This window comes from Dicentrarchus labrax, unplaced genomic scaffold (assembly GCF_905237075.1).
Source record: "Dicentrarchus labrax unplaced genomic scaffold, dlabrax2021, whole genome shotgun sequence".
In the NCBI taxonomy this organism is placed as follows: Eukaryota; Metazoa; Chordata; class Actinopteri; family Moronidae; genus Dicentrarchus; species Dicentrarchus labrax.
Window position 1 is genome coordinate 21,259,234 of NW_026136707.1, and position 24,770 is coordinate 21,284,003.

At 40.1% G+C, this 24,770-nt stretch overlaps 4 protein-coding genes across 17 annotated transcripts; 3 read left to right on the forward strand and 1 right to left on the reverse strand.

Annotated features, from left to right (window-relative positions):
* The first annotated feature begins 1,449 nt into the window (after positions 1-1,449).
* Positions 1,450-2,848, forward strand: LOC127366613 (uncharacterized protein K02A2.6-like). The gene has a single exon (XM_051405720.1). It carries the CDS (start codon positions 1,703-1,705, stop codon positions 2,507-2,509), a length of 807 nt encoding a protein of 268 aa, XP_051261680.1. The 5' UTR covers positions 1,450-1,702; the 3' UTR covers positions 2,510-2,848.
* A 1,810-nt stretch (positions 2,849-4,658) lies between these two features.
* On the reverse strand, positions 4,659-24,606 carry LOC127366615 (hepcidin). 14 transcript variants are annotated; one of them, XM_051405736.1, is made up of 3 exons: positions 20,664-20,857; positions 5,187-5,249; positions 4,659-4,995 (listed from the first exon to the last, which is right to left on the reverse strand). In XM_051405736.1, the coding sequence occupies exons 1-3, from the start codon at positions 20,748-20,750 to the stop codon at positions 4,888-4,890; spliced, it is 258 nt and encodes an 85-aa protein (XP_051261696.1). In that variant the 5' UTR covers positions 20,751-20,857; the 3' UTR covers positions 4,659-4,887. The 14 variants fall into 14 exon arrangements, with proteins under 14 accessions (XP_051261696.1, XP_051261695.1, XP_051261694.1 ...); XM_051405735.1 differs by lacking the exon at positions 20,664-20,857 and adding an exon at positions 16,746-16,939; XM_051405734.1 differs by lacking the exon at positions 20,664-20,857 and adding an exon at positions 13,019-13,211.
* On the forward strand, positions 10,289-11,144 carry LOC127366621 (hepcidin-like). Its single transcript, XM_051405743.1, has 3 exons — positions 10,289-10,452; positions 10,552-10,614; positions 10,806-11,144. The coding sequence occupies exons 1-3, from the start codon at positions 10,366-10,368 to the stop codon at positions 10,911-10,913; spliced, it is 258 nt and encodes an 85-aa protein (XP_051261703.1). The 5' UTR covers positions 10,289-10,365; the 3' UTR covers positions 10,914-11,144.
* LOC127366620 (hepcidin-like) lies at positions 17,933-18,788 on the forward strand. The gene is made up of 3 exons (XM_051405742.1): positions 17,933-18,096; positions 18,196-18,258; positions 18,450-18,788. The coding sequence occupies exons 1-3, from the start codon at positions 18,010-18,012 to the stop codon at positions 18,555-18,557; spliced, it is 258 nt and encodes an 85-aa protein (XP_051261702.1). The 5' UTR covers positions 17,933-18,009; the 3' UTR covers positions 18,558-18,788.
* Positions 24,607-24,770: the final 164 nt, after the last annotated feature.

Below are 24,770 nucleotides of genomic sequence, written 5' to 3' on the forward strand. Positions count from 1 at the left end.
TATGAATTTGAGCGTATGCCCTTCGGCCTGTGCAATGCGCCAGCTACCTTCCAACGTCTGATGCAACAATGTTTAAATGGCCAATTGTCAGAATCCTTACTGGTTTATTTGGATGACATTATCATTTATTCACCTGACTTTTCCTCCCATCTACAGCAGCTAGATGAGGTGTTTAACAAACTGTGGCGGCATGGCTTGAAACTGCGCCTGGATAAGTGCAAACTCCTGCAGAAGGAAGTGAAATTCCTGGGCCATGTGGTGGACCAAAAGGGGTGAGTCCTGATCCAGACAAAATCTCAGCCGTAAAAGACTGGCCCATCCCCACCACTGTAAGACAGGTACGAGCCTTCCTTGGCTTAGCTGGCTATTACAGACGCTTCGTTTCTGGCTTTGCAAAGATTGCACGCCCCCTCAACCAACTGCTGACAGGCATCCCTGCTGATAAAAAGTCGCAAATCCGAAAGGTACAGTGGTCCTCAGAGTGCCAGACATCCTTTGATCACCTGAAAGCAGCTTTAACACAAACACCTGTTTTGGCATATGCTGATTACTCCCTGCCATTCCTCGTTTACACAGATGCCAGTAATCATGGTTTGGGAGCAGTCTTGGCCCAGGTCCAACAAGGGCGAGAACGAGTGATAGCCTATGCCAGTCGCAGCCTACACCCAACAGAGCGGAATGATGCAAATTATAGCTCTTTCAAACTAGAGCTCCTGGCTCTTAAGTGGGCAGTAACCGAGAAATTTAAAGACTATCTGACTGGAGCCCGATTCACGGTGTACACTGACAATAACCCTGTGGCCCACTTACAGACAGCTCGCCTGGGTGCCGTGGAACAGCGCTGGGTCGCACAGCTTGCCTCCTTCGATTATGACATCAAGTACCGCTCAGGTAAAAGTAATGTAAATGCAGATGCCCTGTCTCGGTTCCCAATTAACCCACTGACTGCAGATGCCTCATGTGAAAACCTTGAGCTGGAAACCGTTCCAGTCACGGCAGCCATTGAACTGACCCCTGAGGGAGGTGAAGAGGAGTGGACAGGCAGAGAGTGGGAGGAGGCACAAGCTGGTGATGCGGACCTTCAAATCATTAAGAGGTATGTGGAAACCCAAATGATACCGACGAGACCAGAGCGCCTGACATTGTCCCTTAGAGCCCAGAGACTGTTGCAACAAAAGCGAAAACTTCAGGTTAAAAGCAAAATACTGTGTCGTAAAATGATTGACCCGCACACACACGAAGTGTGTTTCCAGATTGTGTGTCCAGAATCTAGGAGCCAAGAAGTTTGGAAGAGGATCCATGAAGCCGCTGCCCATGCTGGTGTGGAGAGAACCCTAAACCGGATCCGTCAGCGGTTCTATTGGCCTGATATGGAGAGGGAGGTACGTCAGTTGCAGCAGGGTTGTGTTGCCTGTAACCTGCAGCGAGACAGGGTGGAGCCTAAGGCCCCCTAAATCCATTCACAGTATCCTACCCCTTAGAAGTGGTGGGGTTGGACTTTTTGTCCTTAGGTCGGCCCACAGACACCTACCAGAACATTCTTGTTGCTACTGATCTGTTTACCCGTTTTTCTTGGGCTATTCCCACTCGAGATCAAACAGCTCAGACTACAGTAAAGGCCCTGTGGACCCATGTGATCCAACCATTTGGTTGCCCCGCCCGTTTCCATTCTGACCAGGGACCTAATTTCGAATCTGCACTTATGAAACAATTTTGTGATACCTATGGTATAACTAAAAGCCGCACAACTCCCTACCATCCCGCAGGAAATGGCAGTGCAGAGCGTTTTAATCAGACCTTGTTAAATATGCTCCGCTCTTTAGAGACGTCTAAGCAATTTCACTGGCCCGACTATCTGCCCGAACTGACACACGCCTATAATAACACCACACACAGTGCGACTGGGTATACCCCTTCCTTCCTCATGTTTGGGCGACACCTGCGACTTCCTGTTGATGTAGGATTAGGTGTAGGTCCCCAACAGATGAGGCACGATGTAGGTGGGTGGGTACAAGACCACCAGCAGAAACTGTCCTTAGCTTATAGCCTGGCTAAACAAAGAATAGAGAGTGCAGCCACCCAGAACAAGCAGCACTATGACAAGAGGGCCAAAGCGTTACCACTTTTACCGGGGGAAAGGGTGTGGGTGCGAGATAGGAACAGACGAGGGGCAGGAAAGTTGTGTACTTGGTGGGACCCAGAGCCATGGGTGGTGTTGGAGCAGGTGGGGGATACAGGGGTTGTGTACAAGATTCAGCCAGAGAAGGGTGGCAGAATACAAAATATCCATAGGAACTCACTTAAGGTGTGTACAGTACCCCCAACCGAAGTCCCGCTACCAACCACTGAGCCGGTTGTCCAGATGCAGGGACCCATCCAGCCCATGATCTACGGGTTCCTTCCAGCACCGGTAGCCATACCGCCTGTGAATGTGGAACCTGAGGGTGCCCTACGATGCTCCACCAGGGTAAACTTTGGACAAACTCCAGTCCGTTATAGAGACTCATAACATGTTGCAGGGACTGCTAACTTTAAAGTGTGGGGAGATGTCACGGGGGGAAGTTTGATTTTATTTAAGCATGCTTTTACTTTGAATTTGCTGTGTTTTTGTCTTATTTATTATTGCATGCTTTTATTTTGAAGTGTGTTTGTGTTACGTTGGTTTTACTTCCCCACCGGAGACATACCTTAATCAAGCATAAGGACTTACACCTGGCACCCAGAGAGGGGAGTGACTGTTCTTGGATAAAAAGGACACTGGAAGATACCCGGGGGGCACGAGGGAGGACACAGAGGGCACGAGGGAGGACACGGAGGTCACAACGGGCCGGACAGCAGGAAGCAGACAGAGAGACAGAGCAGATCATCGCACTGGAAGAGGTCTGAAGAGACACCGGAGCAAACACCGACCGTTAGCGGCTATAATTGGGAGAAGGTAAAACTTCTCCCTCCCGCGTAAGTCCCGTTTCAGACCGGTGTTTGTGTAGTGTGTAATATATAAAGTTGTGCCTTGTTAAAGGACATTGACTGGCCCTGAGTTTCCCTCGACAGGCTGCCGAAGAGCGGAGCCAGGTGAAGAGCAGGTGGTCCCCCCCAGGGACCCGCGACTGCCGTTGTTGACCCCCCACTCCATCCGTGCCACATTATTTTAGCTGGGTTTTAGTTGTTTGTGTTCTTTTGTTTAGTTTATTTGAAGGTAGAGCTTTTAGTTGTTTTTACTTATTTTAAAATAAATTGTGTTCAACTGTGTTCCACTGGCTGTACTCATTGTTTTAAAAATAACACTGTTTACTGCTCTCCCCGACATAAAAGAACCTGTTTACCCTAACTTTAATTTGGTGATCCTAAGAGGTCCTAGGCCTCAGTTAAACCTAGGTGGCGTTGTCGGCACTTGTGTTTTAATTTATCCACCCTTAGCACGGCTCACACATACCTGCAGATTGTCACAATAAACTTGAATAAACATATAATGAACATATTATGTGTGAACGTGTCCTTTTAACATTGTTTTTGTTTTATAATGAGCTGGTGTCAATTGTGGAGATGGGCTGGCTAGAGGGTAGCATGGAGATTTTAAGGGGTGGCAGACATATGTATATGCTTTTTATATTTAATTGCAACCAATCACATATATTAAAATTTGATATTTTAGATATTTTAGCTCACATTTGTATTGCATTAAAATCTAAAGGTGACATTAATAAATTGTTTCCTTATCTTCAGACACATTTCCAAATACACATCTATTTTCATTAAAACCCTACTCTAAAATGTGGCCATAACACATTATTATATATTTTTTGTTTTTTAACATGTTACAAAACTGGGATGGCCAGGCATTTTTTAGGGTGACAGCTGCCACCCCATACCACTTATCTAGGTCCACCCCTGCCAATTTTGCACAAAGATGGTCGTGTGTGATTAAATAATAATAATCATCCTCCATTGTATATTCTTTCTGAGTTGAATGTTTTAAAACATTTTAATTGGATTTGAAAGTTGAGTGATAGCTAAAATTTCTTTAAAAGTTTGAATGGAGGTTCTAGCTGAAAGTATGCATTTTTGAATTGTTAAGAATTGAAGATTCAAGAAAAACTGGGTGTAATGAACTAGGTAAATTAGTAAATGGCAAGGTAATGGAGTAAATTCCTATGTAATTGAGCAGAAGGCTAAGTAATGGAGTAAATGGATAGGTAACCGTGTAAATGGCTGGGTAACTGAGTAAAGGGCCAAGTACCTGGGTAAACGACTAGGTGATTGAGTAAACTGCTGGGTAGTCAGAAGGTTTATGATTCAAACCCCTGCTCCCCCAGCCTAGCAACTGGCTCAGTAATTGAGGCTGGGTAATGAACTAGGTAAATTAGTAAATGGCTAGTTAATGGAGTAAATTCTGCATAAATATTTTAGTCATTTAGTAAAGGTGATAGATAGGTAATGGCTAGGTAGCTAAATGAGAAGGTGGAGGTGGGCAGCATAGCTAAGTAGGTAGAGCAGCCATCTCATAGTCAAAAGGCTGATCCCTTATGACTTTGTATTCTGGTTTATGTGTGACAGAAATGTGGAGATGTATTTGACACACAGTTGAAAGAAAGGTAACTCTCACAACTGACACCCGATTATTATGAGACAAAACATTGTTAAAAGAACATGTTCACACATTATATATCAGTGAAATTGAACTTTATTATGACAATACACAGTTGAATCTGAAGATATTAAACACAGTGTTTGGATGATTCAGTCACATCACTGAACACACATGTAATCCAGTAAAATCCTCAAATATTTACACCGAAGAGTACAGTGGAAATGTTGTAAAGTTGACTGAAAAAGTTTAAATGAATATTTAATAGTAGTTGTGTAAATCCCAGGCTGGAGCAGGAATCCTCAGAACCTGCAGCAGACACCACATCCGCTCATATTAGGACAGCAACTGCAGCAAAAGCGACAGCCACCGGGGCTGCTGTGACGCTTGTGTCTGTTGTTATACGGCATCTGTGTGAAAGACAAGAGACATGAGCAAGGTGTTCATCTCCAGCATCATCTCTCACTCTGTTTATTCTCTCTCCTGCTCTGATCATTTCTTCTGGAGAGAGCATCAGAGCAGTTTGCAGTGAAAATGCATCCACTTCCATTAGAACTGGCTCATGGTATCTGACTTCATTCATTCATTTAACTCAACGTACCTTCCACGATTCCACTGGCATCTCTTGATACTCATTGCTCATTGGCTCCTCCAGCTCTTGCACCTGGTAATGAATTTTGTACTTTTAGGAACAATGTCTCAGTATTTGGACAAAACATTCACAGCTAATAAGCAAATGAAATGATTGAAGTCAAGTTGTTACCTCAGTGACTGGGACAGCAGAGCTCTCCTGAAGGCAAATGAAGGCGAGCACGACGGCCACTGCAACTGCAACACTGAATGTCTTCATTTTAGGAGGGTTTGACTGCTTTAAGGTTTCAATTCTTTCACTCTTTTGGTGACTCTTGTCAGCTCCTTTGACTTCTTCTCCTGTCTGATGGTTGAATGTGTAAAACCTGCTGCTATTTATACTCACTAAGGCCACTGTTGCCTCATTACTGACAGCACCTACAGTACAGTAGCTGCTTTTCAGGCTTGCATCACTCTCTGAGGGATGCTGGGAAGGAGAATGGAGAAAATTCTCAGCAGTGGGAATCAGGAATTTTTTATCTTTGTTTGTCTGTTCCACGTTTCAATCATTAACATTTTTATCTTTTATTGCAAAGGCAGTTCTATCACAGAGTGTATGGTTATACAGTACTTATTCTGCACTTCTAGTATCTTTCAGTTATATACAATAAAGAAGATGCATATCATACAATATTAAAATAACAGCAGATTTTGTAAATCCTTTCGTTTTCTTATACCTTAACTGCAATATATTGACACTGATGTCCTGGAATATGTTATCAATTGTTAATAGATCAGTGTCATATAAAATACAAGTCAGGGGCCAAGTGAATTTTCAGTAACTTCAGTCTTTCCAAAGAGGCCTATGATGTGCAATAACTAAAATCCCTGACTTTGACACCTGTGTCAACAAACAGCTCTACAGCTGTTGGATACATCTGACTACCCAGGTTTTAAAATAAATGTCATTGATGTGACAGAGAGCACAACCTTCAGCATCTATTGAAGATCATGTAGTCTCCAGACCTCTCAAAGCGCTGTACACTAAATTCCACACTCACCTATTCATATAATGATGACAAAGGCCATCACAAACAGAGAATAATTTATTCAAACACATTCATACACTTATGCACAGCATCAAGTGCAATGTGGGGTTCAGTATCTACAGCTCAACACCTCTAAGACGAAGGAGCTGGTCATTGACTTTGGGAGGTCCAGACCAAGACCGCGACCAGTCCTGCTAGAGGGAGCTGAAATGGAGGCTGTGCAATCATACAAATACCTCAGGCTGTGGCTGGATAATAAACTGGACTGGACAACACACCAGCCACCTGTACAGGAAGACACAAAGCAGGTTGTACTTCCTTAGGAGATTGGGGTCTTTCAACATCTGCAGCAAACTGCTGTGGATGTTTTACCAGTCTGTGGTTACCAGCGTCCTCTTCTACACTGTGCAGCATATCCAAGAAGGACACCTCCAGACTAGATAAACTGATCAGGCGGGCCGGCTCTGTGGTCGGCAGGAAGCTGGACTCACTGGTGACAGTGGCAGAGAGGACGACACTGGACAAACTGCTGGACATTATTGACAACGCCATCCTTTGTCCCTCATGCCATCATACTCTACAACTCCTCACTCGGGGGGGACGTACGGTAAAGAGGACAGAAGGGAAGGAGCGGTAGCCACTCACTGTGCAATAATAATCTACTCATACATACCTGGACACTCTTCTTCTCCTTTTTTGTGCAATAACTTAATCCACCGCTTAAGTGCAATAATTTAATTTAACTGCTAATTTCTGCTGATGTCATTTATCCACTGTATAATAACACAATGCCATATACAGTCCTATATATTTTATCTTTATTTATCTATATTTATCCTCTATACAGTTCTCTACATTTATTTTATTTTATTTTATTTTCTGTGAATTTTATTTTACTTTTATTCTTATCTCTACTTTCTATATTTAGCTAAGAGTTTATTGTTTACTTTCTATATTTAGCTAAGAGTTTATTGTTTATCTTATACTGTATTTTTAATACATCTTTTATTTTCTATACAAGTGTTTTGTAAGCTGCTGGAAATCGAATTTCCTTGCGGGAGTCATCCCAAAGGGATCAATAAAGAGAAGTCTAAGTCTAACTATCTTGCTCCAGGATACTTCAACATGCAGCGAGAAGAGCTGGGGATCGAACCACCAACCTTCTGATTAGCAGACGACCTGCTCTACCTTTTGAGCCACATGCCTTAATCTTTTTAAACTTTTCTCAATCATTCTTCTTCCTGTGTGGTTTATTAGTTAAATTGTGTGCATTTGGATGGAAACCCTGATAGAACAGAAGTCAAACAGAATCCTTTACCCCAAATGGTTGGCTAGTTTCTGTGTAATGTTATGTTAGCCATTAACCCTGCTCAACCAGTTATCAGTCTTTTTAAATATGGATTTAAACTTTTTTCCCCCAAAAAGACATCGATAGTTAGCTTGTGCTTTGGTTAGCACGCTAATTATGATAACAGAATTTACAGAATATGTTTTTCTCCAATGTGTGTAAATATGGAATTTATTTGTAACAGTGTCTAAATACTGACGCCAACTCATTAACACTGACTTTATGAAGTAGGTTGTTAGCTTCCATTAAGTTAATCTCATTTGTTTGATTGAGTTTTCTCTCAGTCAACTCATTGGAAATTTGAGCTTCCGAACATGAAAAATACACATTAAGTCTAAATTATACGCAATATGCAAATATGATAACAATGTAAATACAACTGTTCTCATCAGCTGTACTTTGTTATTCTCCTGTTTTTAAGTGAGCTAAACTCTACAATACATTTTCTGACAACAAACATACAGTCTCTGTATCATCACTTGAACAAGAAATAAGTTTCAGTCCCTTCACATATGATAGAAAGTATTTGGCACTAAAAACCCACCATATGTCATTTTCTGTTGTAGATGTAAACTGCACTTCATCTGACAAAATGCCATTAAACTCAGGACATCACCTCTTTTGGGCTCTGTGACTGCATGCAGGTCAGTGGTGTTTTAATTTAGTTCATTTATTGTAAAATTGTGCATAGTCCTGTTTTTACACCCAACTGCAATGTTTTATGTTTGTGAAAATACAAAATTTGCACTACAAATGTTAGGTCTTCACTGTATTCTGGTTTGTGTGTGAGAGACATGTTAAACCAGGAGATGCATTTGACACACAGTTGAAAGAAAAGTTAACTCTCACAAGTCACACCAGATTGTTATAAGACTAAAACAATGGTAAAAGAACATGTTCACACATTATATATCAGTGAAATTGAACTTTATTATGATAATACACAGTAGAATCTGCAGATATTAAGCAGTGTTTGGATTATTCAGTCACATCACTGAGCACACATGTAATCCAGTAACATCCTCAGATATTTACAACCAGGAGTACTGTGTAGAAGCTGTGTAAATTCCAGGCTGGAGCAGGAATCCTCAGAACCTGCAGCAGACACCACATCCGCTCATATTAGGACAGCAATTGCAGCAAAAGCGACAGCCACCGGGGCTGCTGTGACGCTTGTGTCTGTTGTTATACGGCATCTGTGTGAAAGACAAGAGACATGAGCAAGGTGTTCATCTCCAGCATCATCTCTCACTCTGTTTATTCTCTCTCCTGCTCTGATCATTTCTTCTGGAGAGAGCATCAGAGCACTTTGCAGTGAAAATGCATCCACTTCCATTAGAACTGGCTCATGGTATCTGACTTCATTCATTCATTTAACTCAACGTACCTTCCACGATTCCACTGGCATCTCTTGATACTCATTGCTCATTGGCTCCTCCAGCTCTTGCACCTGGTAATGAATTTTGTACTTTTAGGAACAACGTCTCAGTATTTGGACAAAACATTCACAGCTAATAAGCAAATGAAATGATTGAAGTCAAGTTGTTACCTCAGTGACTGGGACAGCAGAGCTCTCCTGAAGGCAAATGAAGGCGAGCACGACGGCCACTGCAACTGCAACACTGAATGTCTTCATCTTAGGAGGGTTTGACTGCTTTAAGGTTTCAATTCTTTCACTCTTTTGATGACTCTTGTCAGCTCCTTTGACTTCTTCTCCTGTCTGATGGTTGAATGTGTAAAACCTGCTGCTATTTATACTCACTTAGGCCACTGTTACCTCATCACTGACAGCACCTACAGTGCAGTAGCTGCTTTTAAGGACGGGCTTGCATCACTCTCTGAGGGATGCTGGGAAGGAGAATGGGAAATTCCTCAGCAGTGGAAATTAGAAATTCTCTATCTTTGTTTGTCTTTTCCAAATATCATGTTTTCTTGTAACTCTGCTGCAATAGTATCACTGATGTCCTGGTAAGGCCATTGACACAACACACAAAAAATGTTTCATGTTTTTTGGAAAAATATGTTTTGTGCATTGTGCGTGCCATTTATTTGTCATCAAAATAAAAAGTCCAAGTACAAATAATGCAACCGTGATGATAATGTGTTTGTCTTCGTCCTTATCTGTTCATTTCAAAAATGTTAGATAAACTTAAAATAGCAGATATTAAGAGAGCCAAGGAAAGAAGGGTTACCTATACACACACCAAACTTTTATATTTTTTTATTGTGTATTTATTCTTATACCTGTCAATAAAGGCACCCTAAGTGCAGCCTCTATATTTATTTATTCATTATATAGAATAAACTTCACGTTCCCCTCCAATATGTGAAGGAGAAACTGGGGTGGCTGCAAAAGTTGTTAAAAACGCAGATAGCCCTAATTATAGCCAGTGTTTGGTTTGTCTGCTCTGGGCTACTGTAGAAACATTGTTGTTCAACATGTTGGACTCCATGGAAGGCCACCCACAGCACCTGTACATATAAAAGGCTAATTGTAAGGTGATTGAAACACAATTCCTATGTTCAGGTGATTATGCACTAATGAATTCATACATATATATTCAATTTCTGCCAATAGAGCCTCAGAAATGTAACACACCGGACCTTTAAGAAAATTAAGTTTAATAAGCATCACCCAGGGAGTGATGCAACTAAGTGCTGTCAGTGATGAGGCAACAGTGGCCTAAGTGAGTATAAATACCAGCAGGTTTTACACATTCAACCATCAGACAGGAGAAGAAGTCAAAGGAGCTGACAAGAGTCACCAAAAGAGAGAAAGAATTGAAACCTTAAAGCAGTCAAACCCTCCTAAGATGAAGACATTCAGTGTTGCAGTTGCAGTGGCCGTCGTGCTCGCCTTCATTTGCCTTCAGGAGAGCTCTGCTGTCCCAGTCACTGAGGTAACAACTTGACTTCAGTCATTTCATTTGCCTATTAGCCGTAAATGTTTTGTCCAAATACTGAGACGTTGTTCCTAAAAGTACAAAATTCATTACCAGGTGCAAGAGCTGGAGGAGCCAATGAGCAATGAGTATCAAGAGATGCCAGTGGAATCGTGGAAGGTACGTTGAGTTAAATGAATGAATGAAGTCAGATACCATGAGCCAGTTCTAATGGAAGTGGATGCATTTTCACTGCAAACTGCTCTGATGCTCTCTCCAGAAGAAATGATCAGAACAGGAGAGATAATAAACAGAGTGAGAGATGATGCTGGAGATGAACACCTTGCTCATGTCTCTTGTCTTTCACACAGATGCCGTATAACAACAGACACAAGCGTCACAGCAGCCCCGGTGGCTGTCGCTTTTGCTGCGGTTGCTGTCCTAATATGAGCGGATGTGGTGTCTGCTGCAGGTTCTGAGGATTCCTGCTCCAGCCTGGGATTTACACAGCTACTACTTAATATTCATTTAAACTTTTTCAGTCAATTTTACAACATTTCCACTGTATTCCTGGTTGTAAATATCTGAGGATGTTACTGGATTTGGTCACGTGGTTGTTAATGTGTGCTCAGTGATATGACTGCATCATCCAAAAACTATGCTACATACCTGCAGATTGTCACAATAAACTTGAATAAACATATAATGAACATATTATGTGTGAACGTGTCCTTTTAACATTGTTTTTGTTTTATAATGAGCTGGTGTCAAGTGTGGAGATGGGCTGGCTAGAGGGTAGCATGGAGATTTTAAGGGGTGGCAGACATATGTATATGCTTTATTATATTTAATTGCAACCAATCACATATATTAAAATTTGATATTTTAGATATTTTAGCTCACATTTGTATTGCATTAAAATCTAAAGGTGACATTAATAAATTGTTTCCTTATCTTCAGACACATTTCCAAAAACACATCTATTTTCATTAAAACCCTACTCTAAAATGTGGCCATAACACATTATTATATTTTTTTGTTTTTTAACATGTTACAAAACTGGGATGGCCAGGCATTTTTTAGGGTGACAGCTGCCACCCCATACCACTTATCTAGGTCCACCCCTGCCAATTTTGCACAAAGATGGTCGTGTGTGATTAAATAATAATAATCATCCTCCATTGTATATTCTTTCTGAGTTGAATGTTTTAAAACATTTTAATTGGATTTGAAAGTTGAGTGATTGCTAAAATTTCTTTGAGAGTTTGAATGGAGGTTCTAGCTGAAAGTATGCATTTTTGAATTGTTAAGAATTGAAGATTCAAGAAAAACTGGGTGTAATGAACTAGGTAAATTAGTAAATGGCAAGGTAATGGAGTAAATTCCTATGTAATTGAGCAGAAGGCTAAGTAATGGAGTAAATGGATAGGTAACCGAGTAAATGGCTGGGTTACTGAGTAAAGGGCCAAGTACCTGGGTAAACGACTAGGTGATTGAGTAAACTGCTGGGTAGTCAGAAGGTTTATGATTCAAACCCCTGCTCCCCCAGCCTAGCAACTGGCTCAGTAATTGAGGCTGGGTAATGAACTAGGTAAATTAGTAAATGGCTAGTTAATGGAGTAAATTCTGCATAAATATTTTAGTCATTTAGTAAAGGTGATAGATAGGTAATGGCTAGGTAGCTAAATGAGAAGGTGGAGGTGGGCAGCATAGCTAAGTAGGTAGAGCAGCCATCTCATAGTCAAAAGGCTGATCCCTTATGACTTTGTATTCTGGTTTATGTGTGACAGAAATGTGGAGATGTATTTGACACACAGTTGAAAGAAAGGTAACTCTCACAACTGACACCCGATTATTATGAGACAAAACATTGTTAAAAGAACATGTTCACACATTATATATCAGTGAAATTGAACTTTATTATGACAAAACACAGTTGAATCTGAAGATATTAAACACAGTGTTTGGATGATTCAGTCACATCACTGAACACACATGTAATCCAGTAAAATCCTCAAATATTTACACCGAAGAGTACAGTGGAAATGTTGTAAAGTTGACTGAAAAAGTTTAAATGAATATTTAATAGTAGTTGTGTAAATCCCAGGCTGGAGCAGGAATCCTCAGAACCTGCAGCAGACACCACATCCGCTCATATTAGGACAGCAATTGCAGCAAAAGCGACAGCCACCGGGGCTGCTGTGACGCTTGTGTCTGTTGTTATACGGCATCTGTGTGAAAGACAAGAGACATGAGCAAGGTGTTCATCTCCAGCATCATCTCTCACTCTGTTTATTCTCTCTCCTGTTCTGATCATTTCTTCTGGAGAGAGCATCAGAGCAGTTTGCAGTGAAAATGCATCCACTTCCATTAGAACTGGCTCATGGTATCTGACTTCATTCATTCATTTAACTCAACGTACCTTCCACGATTCCACTGGCATCTCTTGATACTCATTGCTCATTGGCTCCTCCAGCTCTTGCACCTGGTAATGAATTTTGTACTTTTAGGAACAATGTCTCAGTATTTGGACAAAACATTCACAGCTAATAAGCAAATGAAATGATTGAAGTCAAGTTGTTACCTCAGTGACTGGGACAGCAGAGCTCTCCTGAAGGCAAATGAAGGCGAGCACGACGGCCACTGCAACTGCAACACTGAATGTCTTCATCTTAGGAGGGTTTGACTGCTTTAAGGTTTCAATTCTTTCACTCTTTTGATGACTCTTGTCAGCTCCTTTGACTTCTTCTCCTGTCTGATGGTTGAATGTGTAAAACCTGCTGCTATTTATACTCACTAAGGCCGCTGTTGCCTCATCACTGACAGCACCTACAGTACAGTAGTGGCTTTTCAGGCTTGCATCACTCTCTGAGGGATGCTGGGAAGGAGAATGGAGAAAATTCTCAGCAGTGGGAATCAGGAATTTTTTATCTTTGTTTGTCTGTTCCACGTTTCAATCATTAACATTTATATCTTTTATTGCAAAGGCAGTTCTATCACAGAGTGTATGGTTATACAGTACTTATTCTGCACTTCTAGTATCTTTCAGTTATATACAATAAAGAAGATGCATATCATACAATATTAAAATAACAGCAGATTTTGTAAATCCTTTTGTTTTCTTATACCTTAACTGCAATATATTGACACTGATGTCCTGGAATATGTTATCAATTGTTAATAGATCAGTGTCATATAAAATACAAGTCAGGGGCCAAGTGAATTTTCAGTAACTTCAGTCTTTCCAAAGAGGCCTATGATGTGCAATAACTAAAATCCCTGACTTTGACACCTGTGTCAACAAACAGCTCTACAGCTGTTGGATACATCTGACTATCCAGGCTTTAAAATAAATGTCATTGATGTGACAGAGAGCACAACCTTCAGCATCTATTGAAGATCATGTAGTCTCCAGACCTCTCAAAGCGCTGTACACTAAATTCAACACTCACCTATTCATACAATGATGACAAAGGCCATCACAAACAGAGAGTAATTTATTCAAACACATTCATACACTGATGCACAGCATCAAGTGCAATGTGGGGTTCAGTATCTACAGCTCAACACCTCTAAGACGAAGGAGCTGGTCATTGACTTTGGGAGGTCCAGACCAAGACCGCGACCAGTCCTGCTAGAGGGAGCTGAGATGGAGGCTGTGCAATCATACAAATACCTCAGGCTGTGGCTGGATAATAAACTGGACAGGACAACACACACCAGCCACCTGTACAGGAAGACACAAAGCAGGTTGTACTTCCTTAGGAGATTGGGGTCTTTCAACATCTGCAGCAAACTGCTGTGGATGTTTTACCAGTCTGTGGTTACCAGCGTCCTCTTCTACACTGTGCAGCATATCCAAGAAGGACACCTCCAGACTAGATAAAGCTGGACTCACTGGTGACGGTGGCAGAGAGGACGTCACTGGACAAACTGCTGGACATTATTGACAACGCCATCCTTTGTCCCTCATGCCATCATACTCTACAACTCCTCACTCGGGGGGGGGGGAGGACATACGGTAAAGAGGACAGAAGGGAAGGAGCGGTAGCCACTCACTGTGCAATAATAATCTACTCATACATACCTGGACACTCTTCTTCTCCTTTTTTGTGCAATAACTTAATCCACCGCTTAAGTGCTATAATTTAATTTAACTGCTAATTTCTGCTGATGTCATTTATCCACTGTATAATAACACAATGCCATATACAGTCCTATATATTTTATCTTTATTTATCTATATTTATCCTCTATACAGTTCTCTACATTTATTTTATTTTATTTTATTTTCTGTGAATTTTATTTTACTTTTATTCTTATCTCTACTTTCTATATTTAGCTAAGAGTTTATTGTTTACTTTCTATATTTAGCTAAGAGTTTATTGTTTATCTTATACTGTATTTTTAATACATCTTTTATTTTCTATACAAGTGTTTTGTAAGCTGCTGGAAATCGAATTTCCTTGCGGGAGTCATCCCAAAGGGATCAATAAAGAGAAGTCTAAGTCTAACTATCTTGCTCAAGGATACTTCAACATGCAGCGAGTAGAGCTGGGGATCGAACCACCAACCTTCTGATTAGCAGACGACCTGTTCTACCTCTTGAGCCACATGCCTTAATCTTTTTAAACTTTTCTCAATCATTCTTCTTCCTGTGTGGTTTATTAGTTAAATTGTGTGCATTTGGATGGAAACGCTGATAGAACAGAAGTCAAACAGAATCCTTTACCCCAAATGGTTGGCTAGTTTCTGTGTAATGTTATGTTAGCCATTAACCCTGCTCAACCAGTTATCAGTCTTTTTAAATATGGATTTAAACTTTTTTCCCCCAAAAAGACATCGATAGTTAGCTTGTGCTTTGGTTAGCATGCTAATTATGATAACAGAATTTACAGAATATGTTTTTCTCCAATGTGTGTAAATATGAAATTTATTTGTAACAGTGTCTAAATACTGACGCCAACTCATTAACACTGACTTTATGAAGTAGGTTGTTAGCTTCCATTAAGTTAATCTCATTTGTTTGATTGAGTTTTCTCTCAGTCAACTCATTGGAAATTTGAGCTTCCGAACATGAAAAATACACATTAAGTCTAAATTATACGCAATATGCAAATATGATAACAATGTAAATACAACTGTTCTCATCAGCTGTACTTTGTTATTCTCCTGTTTTTAAGTGAGCTAAACTCTACAATACATTTTCTGACAACAAACATACAGTCTCTGTATCATCACTTGAACAAGAAATAAGTTTCAGTCCCTTCACATATGATAGAAAGTATTTGGCACTAAAAACCCACCATATGTCATTTTCTGTTGTAGATGTAAACTGCACTTCATCTGACAAAATGCCATTAAACTCAGGACATCACCTCTTTTGGGCTCTGTGACTGCATGCAGGTCAGTGGTGTTTTAATTTAGTTCATTTATTGTAAAATTGTGCATAGTCCTGTTTTTACACCCAACTGCAATGTTTTATGTTTGTGAAAATACAAAATTTGCACTACAAATGTTAGGTCTTCACTGTATTCTGGTTTGTGTGTGAGAGACATGTTAAACCAGGAGATGCATTTGACACACAGTTGAAAGAAAAGTTAACTCTCACAAGTCACACCAGATTGTTATAAGACTAAAACAATGGTAAAAGAACATGTTCACACATTATATATCAGTGAAATTGAACTTTATTATGATAATACACAGTAGAATCTGCAGATATTAAGCAGTGTTTGGATTATTCAGTCACATCACTGAGCACACATGTAATCCAGTAACATCCTCAGATATTTACAACCAGGAGTACTGTGTAGAAGCTGTGTAAATTCCAGGCTGGAGCAGGAATCCTCAGAACCTGCAGCAGACACCACATCCGCTCATATTAGGACAGCAATTGCAGCAAAAGCGACAGCCACCGGGGCTGCTGTGACGCTTGTGTCTGTTGTTATACGGCATCTGTGTGAAAGACAAGAGACATGAGCAAGGTGTTCATCTCCAGCATCATCTCTCACTCTGTTTATTCTCTCTCCTGCTCTGATCATTTCTTCTGGAGAGAGCATCAGAGCACTTTGCAGTGAAAATGCATCCACTTCCATTAGAACTGGCTCATGGTATCTGACTTCATTCATTCATTTAACTCAACGTACCTTCCACGATTCCACTGGCATCTCTTGATACTCATTGCTCATTGGCTCCTCCAGCTCTTGCACCTGGTAATGAATTTTGTACTTTTAGGAACAACGTCTCAGTATTTGGACAAAACATTCACAGCTAATAAGCAAATGAAATGATTGAAGTCAAGTTGTTACCTCAGTGACTGGGACAGCAGAGCTCTCCTGAAGGCAAATGAAGGCGAGCACGACGGCCACTGCAACTGCAACACTGAATGTCTTCATCTTAGGAGGGTTTGACTGCTTTAAGGTTTCAATTCTTTCACTCTTTTGATGACTCTTGTCAGCTCCTTTGACTTCTTCTCCTGTCTGATGGTTGAATGTGTAAAACCTGCTGCTATTTATACTCACTTAGGCCACTGTTACCTCATCACTGACAGCACCTACAGTACAGTAGCTGCTTTTAAGGACGGGCTTGCATCACTCTCTGAGGGATGCTGGGAAGGAGAATGGGAAATTCCTCAGCAGTGGAAATTAGAAATTCTCTATCTTTGTTTGTCTTTTCCAAATATCATGTTTTCTTGTAACTCTGCTGCAATAGTATCACTGATGTCCTGGTAAGGCCATTGACACAACACACAAAAAATGTTTCATGTTTTTTGGAAAAATATGTTTTGTGCATTGTGCGTGCCATTTATTTGTCATCAAAATAAAAAGTCCAAGTACAAATAATGCAACCGTGATGATAATGTGTTTGTCTTCGTCCTTATCTGTTCATTTCAAAAATGTTAGATAAACTTAAAATAGCAGATATTAAGAGAGCCAAGGAAAGAAGGGTTACCTATACACACACCAAACTTTTATATTTTTTTATTGTGTATTTATTCTTATACCTGTCAATAAAGGCACCCTAAGTGCAGCCTCTATATTTATTTATTCATTATATAGAATAAACTTCACGTTCCCCTCCAATATGTGAAGGAGAAACTGGGGTGGCTGCAAAAGTTGTTAAAAACGCAGATAGCCCTAATTATAGCCAGTGTTTGGTTTGTCTGCTCTGGGCTACTGTAGAAACATTGTTGTTCAACATGTTGGACTCCATGGAAGGCCACCCACAGCACCTGTACATATAAAAGGCTAATTGTAAGGTGATTGAAACACAATTCCTATGTTCAGGTGATTATGCACTAATGAATTCATACATATATATTCAATTTCTGCCAATAGAGCCTCAGAAATGTAACACACCGGACCTTTAAGAAAATTAAGTTTAATAAGCATCACCCAGGGAGTGATGCAACTAAGTGCTGTCAGTGATGAGGCAACAGTGGCCTAAGTGAGTATAAATACCAGCAGGTTTTACACATTCAACCATCAGACAGGAGAAGAAGTCAAAGGAGCTGACAAGAGTCACCAAAAGAGAGAAAGAATTGAAACCTTAAAGCAGTCAAACCCTCCTAAGATGAAGACATTCAGTGTTGCAGTTGCAGTGGCCGTCGTGCTCGCCTTCATTTGCCTTCAGGAGAGCTCTGCTGTCCCAGTCACTGAGGTAACAACTTGACTTCAGTCATTTCATTTGCCTATTAGCCGTAAATGTTTTGTCCAAATACTGAGACGTTGTTCCTAAAAGTACAAAATTCATTACCAGGTGCAAGAGCTGGAGGAGCCAATGAGCAATGAGTATCAAGAGATGCCAGTGGAATCGTGGAAGGTACGTTGAGTTAAATGAATGAATGAAGTCAGATACCATGAGCCAGTTCTAATGGAAGTGGATGCATTTTCACTGCAAACTGCTCTGATGCTCTCTCCAGAAGAAATGATCAGAACAGGAGAGATAATAAACAGAGTGAGAGATGATGCTGGAGATGAACACCTTGCTCATGTCTCTTGTCTTTCACACAGATGCCGTATAACAACAGACACAAGCGTCACAGCAGCCCCGGTGGCTGTCGCTTTTGCTGCGGTTGCTGTCCTAATATGAGCGGATGTGGTGTCTGCTGCAGGTTCTGAGGATTCCTGCTCCAGCCTGGGATTTACACAGCTACTACTTAATATTCATTTAAACTTTTTCAGTCAATTTTACAACATTTCCACTGTATTCCTGGTTGTAAATATCTGAGGATGTTACTGGATTTGGTCACGTGGTTGTTAATGTGTGCTCAGTGATATGACTGCATCATCCAAAAACTATGCTACATACCTGCAGATTGTCACAATAAACTTGAATAAACATATAATGAACATATTATGTGTGAACGTGTCCTTTTAACATTGTTTTTGTTTTATAATGAGCTGGTGTCAAGTGTGGAGATGGGCTGGCTAGAGGGTAGCATGGAGATTTTAAGGGGTGGCAGACATATGTATATGCTTTATTATATTTAATTGCAACCAATCACATATATTAAAATTTGATATTTTAGATATTTTAGCTCACATTTGTATTGCATTAAAATCTAAAGGTGACATTAATAAATTGTTTCCTTATCTTCAGACACATTTCCAAAAACACATCTATTTTCATTAAAACCCTACTCTAAAATGTGGCCATAACACATTATTATATTTTTTTTGTTTTTTAACATGTTACAAAACTGGGATGGCCAGGCATTTTTTAGGATGACAGCTGCCACCCCATACCACTTATCTAGGTCCACCCCTGCCAATTTTGCACAAAGATGGTCGTGTGTGATTAAATAATAATAATCATCCTCCATTGTATATTCTTTCTGAGTTGAATGTTTTAAAACATTTTAATTGGATTTGAAAGTTGAGTGATTGCTAAAATTTCTTTGAGAGTTTGAATGGAGGTTCTAGCTGAAAGTATGCATTTTTGAATTGTTAAGAATTGAAGATTCAAGAAAAACTGGGTGTAATGAACTAGGTAAATTAGTAAATGGCAAGGTAATGGAGTAAATTCCTATGTAATTGAGCAGAAGGCTAAGTAATGGAGTAAATGGATAGGTAACCGAGTAAATGGCTGGGTTACTGAGTAAAGGGCCAAGTACCTGGGTAAACGACTAGGTGATTGAGTAAACTGCTGGGTAGTCAGAAGGTTTATGATTCAAACCCCTGCTCCCCCAGCCTAGCAACTGGCTCAGTAATTGAGGCTGGGTAATGAACTAGGTAAATTAGTAAATGGCTAGTTAATGGAGTAAATTCTGCATAAATATTTTAGTCATTTAGTAAAGGTGATAGATAGGTAATGGCTAGGTAGCTAAATGAGAAGGTGGAGGTGGGCAGCATAGCTAAGTAGGTAGAGCAGCCATCTCATAGTCAAAAGGCTGATCCCTTATGACTTTGTATTCTGGTTTATGTGTGACAGAAATGTGGAGATGTATTTGACACACAGTTGAAAGAAAGGTAACTCTCACAACTGACACCCGATTATTATGAGACAAAACATTGTTAAAAGAACATGTTCACACATTATATATCAGTGAAATTGAACTTTATTATGACAAAACACAGTTGAATCTGAAGATATTAAACACAGTGTTTGGATGATTCAGTCACATCACTGAACACACATGTAATCCAGTAAAATCCTCAAATATTTACACCGAAGAGTACAGTGGAAATGTTGTAAAGTTGACTGAAAAAGTTTAAATGAATATTTAATAGTAGTTGTGTAAATCCCAGGCTGGAGCAGGAATCCTCAGAACCTGCAGCAGACACCACATCCCCTCATATTAGGACAGCAATTGCAGCAAAAGCGACAGCCACCGGGGCTGCTGTGACGCTTGTGTCTGTTGTTATACGGCATCTGTGTGAAAGACAAGAGACATGAGCAAGGTGTTCATCTCCAGCATCATCTCTCACTCTGTTTATTCTCTCTCCTGTTCTGATCATTTCTTCTGGAGAGAGCATCAGAGCAGTTTGCAGTGAAAATGCATCCACTTCCATTAGAACTGGCTCATGGTATCTGACTTCATTCATTCATTTAACTCAACGTACCTTCCACGATTCCACTGGCATCTCTTGATACTCATTGCTCATTGGCTCCTCCAGCTCTTGCACCTGGTAATGAATTTTGTACTTTTAGGAACAATGTCTCAGTATTTGGACAAAACATTCACAGCTAATAAGCAAATGAAATGATTGAAGTCAAGTTGTTACCTCAGTGACTGGGACAGCAGAGCTCTCCTGAAGGCAAATGAAGGCGAGCACGACGGCCACTGCAACTGCAACACTGAATGTCTTCATCTTAGGAGGGTTTGACTGCTTTAAGGTTTCAATTCTTTCACTCTTTTGATGACTCTTGTCAGCTCCTTTGACTTCTTCTCCTGTCTGATGGTTGAATGTGTAAAACCTGCTGCTATTTATACTCACTAAGGCCGCTGTTGCCTCATCACTGACAGCACCTACAGTACAGTAGCTGCTTTTCAGGCTTGCATCACTCTCTGAGGGATGCTGGGAAGGAGAATGGAGAAAATTCTCAGCAGTGGGAATCAGGAATTTTTTATCTTTGTTTGTCTGTTCCACGTTTCAATCATTAACATTTATATCTTTTATTGCAAAGGCAGTTCTATCACAGAGTGTATGGTTATACAGTACTTATTCTGCACTTCTAGTATCTTTCAGTTATATACAATAAAGAAGATGCATATCATACAATATTAAAATAACAGCAGATTTTGTAAATCCTTTCGTTTTCTTATACCTTAACTGCAATATATTGACACTGATGTCCTGGAATATGTTATCAATTGTTAATAGATCAGTGTCATATAAAATACAAGTCAGGGGCCAAGTGAATTTTCAGTAACTTCAGTCTTTCCAAAGAGGCCTATGATGTGCAATAACTAAAATCCCTGACTTTGACACCTGTGTCAACAAACAGCTCTACAGCTGTTGGATACATCTGACTATCCAGGCTTTAAAATAAATGTCATTGATGTGACAGAGAGCACAACCTTCAGCATCTATTGAAGATCATGTAGTCTCCAGACCTCTCAAAGCGCTGTACACTAAATTCAACACTCACCTATTCATACAATGATGACAAAGGCCATCACAAACAGAGAGTAATTTATTCAAACACATTCATACACTGATGCACAGCATCAAGTGCAATGTGGGGTTCAGTATCTACAGCTCAACACCTCTAAGACGAAGGAGCTGGTCATTGACTTTGGGAGGTCCAGACCAAGACCGCGACCAGTCCTGCTAGAGGGAGCTGAGATGGAGGCTGTGCAATCATACAAATACCTCAGGCTGTGGCTGGATAATAAACTGGACTGGACAACACACACCAGCCACCTGTACGGGAAGACACAAAGCAGGTTGTACTTCCTTAGGAGATTGGGGTCTTTCAACATCTGCAGCAAACTGCTGTGGATGTTTTACCAGTCTGTGGTTACCAGCGTCCTCTTCTACACTGTGCAGCATATCCAAGAAGGACACCTCCAGACTAGATAAAGCTGGACTCACTGGTGACGGTGGCAGAGAGGACGTCACTGGACAAACTGCTGGACATTATTGACAACGCCATCCTTTGTCCCTCATGCCATCATACTCTACAACTCCTCACTGGGGGGGGACGTACGGTAAAGAGGACAGAAGGGAAGGAGCGGTAGCCACTCACTGTGCAATAATAATCTACTCATACATACCTGGACACTCTTCTTCTCCTTTTTTGTGCAATAACTTAATCCACCGCTTAAGTGCTATAATTTAATTTAACTGCTAATTTCTGCTGATGTCATTTATCCACTGTATAATAACACAATGCCATATACAGTCCTATATATTTTATCTTTATTTATCTATATTTATCCTCTATACAGTTCTCTACATTTATTTTATTTTATTTTATTTTCTGTGAATTTTATTTTACTTTTATTCTTATCTCTACTTTCTATATTTAGCTAAGAGTTTATTGTTTACTTTCTATATTTAGCTAAGAGTTTATTGTTTATCTTATACTGTATTTTTAATACATCTTTTATTTTCTATACAAGTGTTTTGTAAGCTGCTGGAAATCGAATTTCCTTGCGGGAGTCATCCCAAAGGGATCAATAAAGAGAAGTCTAAGTCTAACTATCTTGCTCCAGGATACTTCAACATGCAGCGAGAAGAGCTGGGGATCGAACCACCAACCTTCTGATTAGCAGACGACCTGTTCTACCTTTTGAGCCACATGCCTTAATCTTTTTAAACTTTTCTCAATCATTCTTCTTCCTGTGTGGTTTATTAGTTAAATTGTGTGCATTTGGATGGAAACCCTGATAGAACAGAAGTCAAACAGAATCCTTTACCCCAAATGGTTGGCTAGTTTCTGTGTAATGTTATGTTAGCCATTAACCCTGCTCAACCAGTTATCAGTCTTTTTAAATATGGATTTAAACTTTTTTCCCCCAAAAAGACATCGATAGTTAGCTTGTGCTTTGGTTAGCACGCTAATTATGATAACAGAATTTACAGAATATGTTTTTCTCCAATGTGTGTAAATATGGAATTTATTTGTAACAGTGTCTAAATACTGACGCCAACTCATTAACACTGACTTTATGAAGTAGGTTCTTAGCTTCCATTAAGTTAATCACATTTGTTTGATTGAGTTTTCTCTCAGTCAACTCATTGGAAATTTGAGCTTCTGAACATGAAAAATACACATTAAGTCTAAATTATACTCAATATGCAAATATGATAACAATGTAAATACAACTGTTCTCATCAGCTGTACTTTGTTATTCTCCTGTTTTTAAGTGAGCTAAACTCTACAATACATTTTCTGACAACAAACATACAGACTGTATCATCACTTGAACAAGAAATAAGTTTCAGTCCCTTCACATATGATAGAAAGTATTTGGCACTAAAAACCCACCATATGTCATTTTCTGTTGTAGATGTAAACTGCACTTCATCTGACAAAATGCCATTAAACTCAGGACATCACCTCTTTTGGGATCTGTGACTGCATGCAGGTCAGTGGTGTTTTAATTTAGTTCATTTATTGTAAAATTGTGCATAGTCCTGTTTTTACACCCAACTGCAATGTTTTATGTTTGTGAAAATACAAAATTTCCACTACAAATGTTAGGTCTTCACTGTATTCTGGTTTGTGTGTGAGAGACATGTTAAACCAGGAGATGCATTTGACACACAGTTGAAAGAAAAGTTAACTCTCACAAGTCACACCAGATTGTTATAAGACTAAAACAATGGTAAAAGAACATGTTCACACATTATATATCAGTGAAATTGAACTTTATTATGATAATACACAGTAGAATCTGCAGATATTAAGCAGTGTTTGGATGATTCAGTCACATCACTGAGCACACATGTAATCCAGTAACATCCTCAGATATTTACAACCAGGAGTACTGTGTAGAAGCTGTGTAAATTCCAGGCTGGAGCAGGAATCCTCAGAACCTGCAGCAGACACCACATCCGCTCATATTAGGACAGCAACCGCAGCAAAAGCGACAGCCACCGGGGCTGCTGTGACGCTTGTGTCTGTTGTTATACGGCATCTGTGTGAAAGACAAGAGACATGAGCAAGGTGTTCATCTCCAGCATCATCTCTCACTCTGTTTATTCTCTCTCCTGCTCTGATCATTTCTTCTGGAGAGAGCATCAGAGCACTTTGCAGTGAAAATGCATCCACTTCCATTAGAACTGGCTCATGGTATCTGACTTCATTCATTCATTTAACTCAATGTACCTTCCACGATTCCACTGGCATCTCTTGATATTCATTGCTCATTGGCTCCTCCAGCTCTTGCACCTGGTAATGAATTTTGTACTTTTAGGAACAACGTCTCAGTATTTGGACAAAACATTCACAGCTAATAAGCAAATGAAATGATTGAAGTCAAGTTGTTACCTCAGTGACTGGGACAGCAGAGCTCTCCTGAAGGCAAATGAAGGCGAGCACGACGGCCACTGCAACTGCAACACTGAATGTCTTCATCTTAGGAGGGTTTGACTGCTTTAAGGTTTCAATTCTTTCACTCTTTTGATGACTCTTGTCAGCTCCTTTGACTTCTTCTCCTGTCTGATGGTTGAATGTGTAAAACCTGCTGCTATTTATACTCACTTAGGCCACTGTTACCTCATCACTGACAGCACCTACAGTACAGTAGCTGCTTTTAAGGACGGGCTTGCATCACTCTCTGAGGGATGCTGGGAAGGAGAATGGGAAATTCCTCAGCAGTGGAAATTAGAAATTCTCTATCTTTGTTTGTCTTTTCCAAATATCATGTTTTCTTGTAA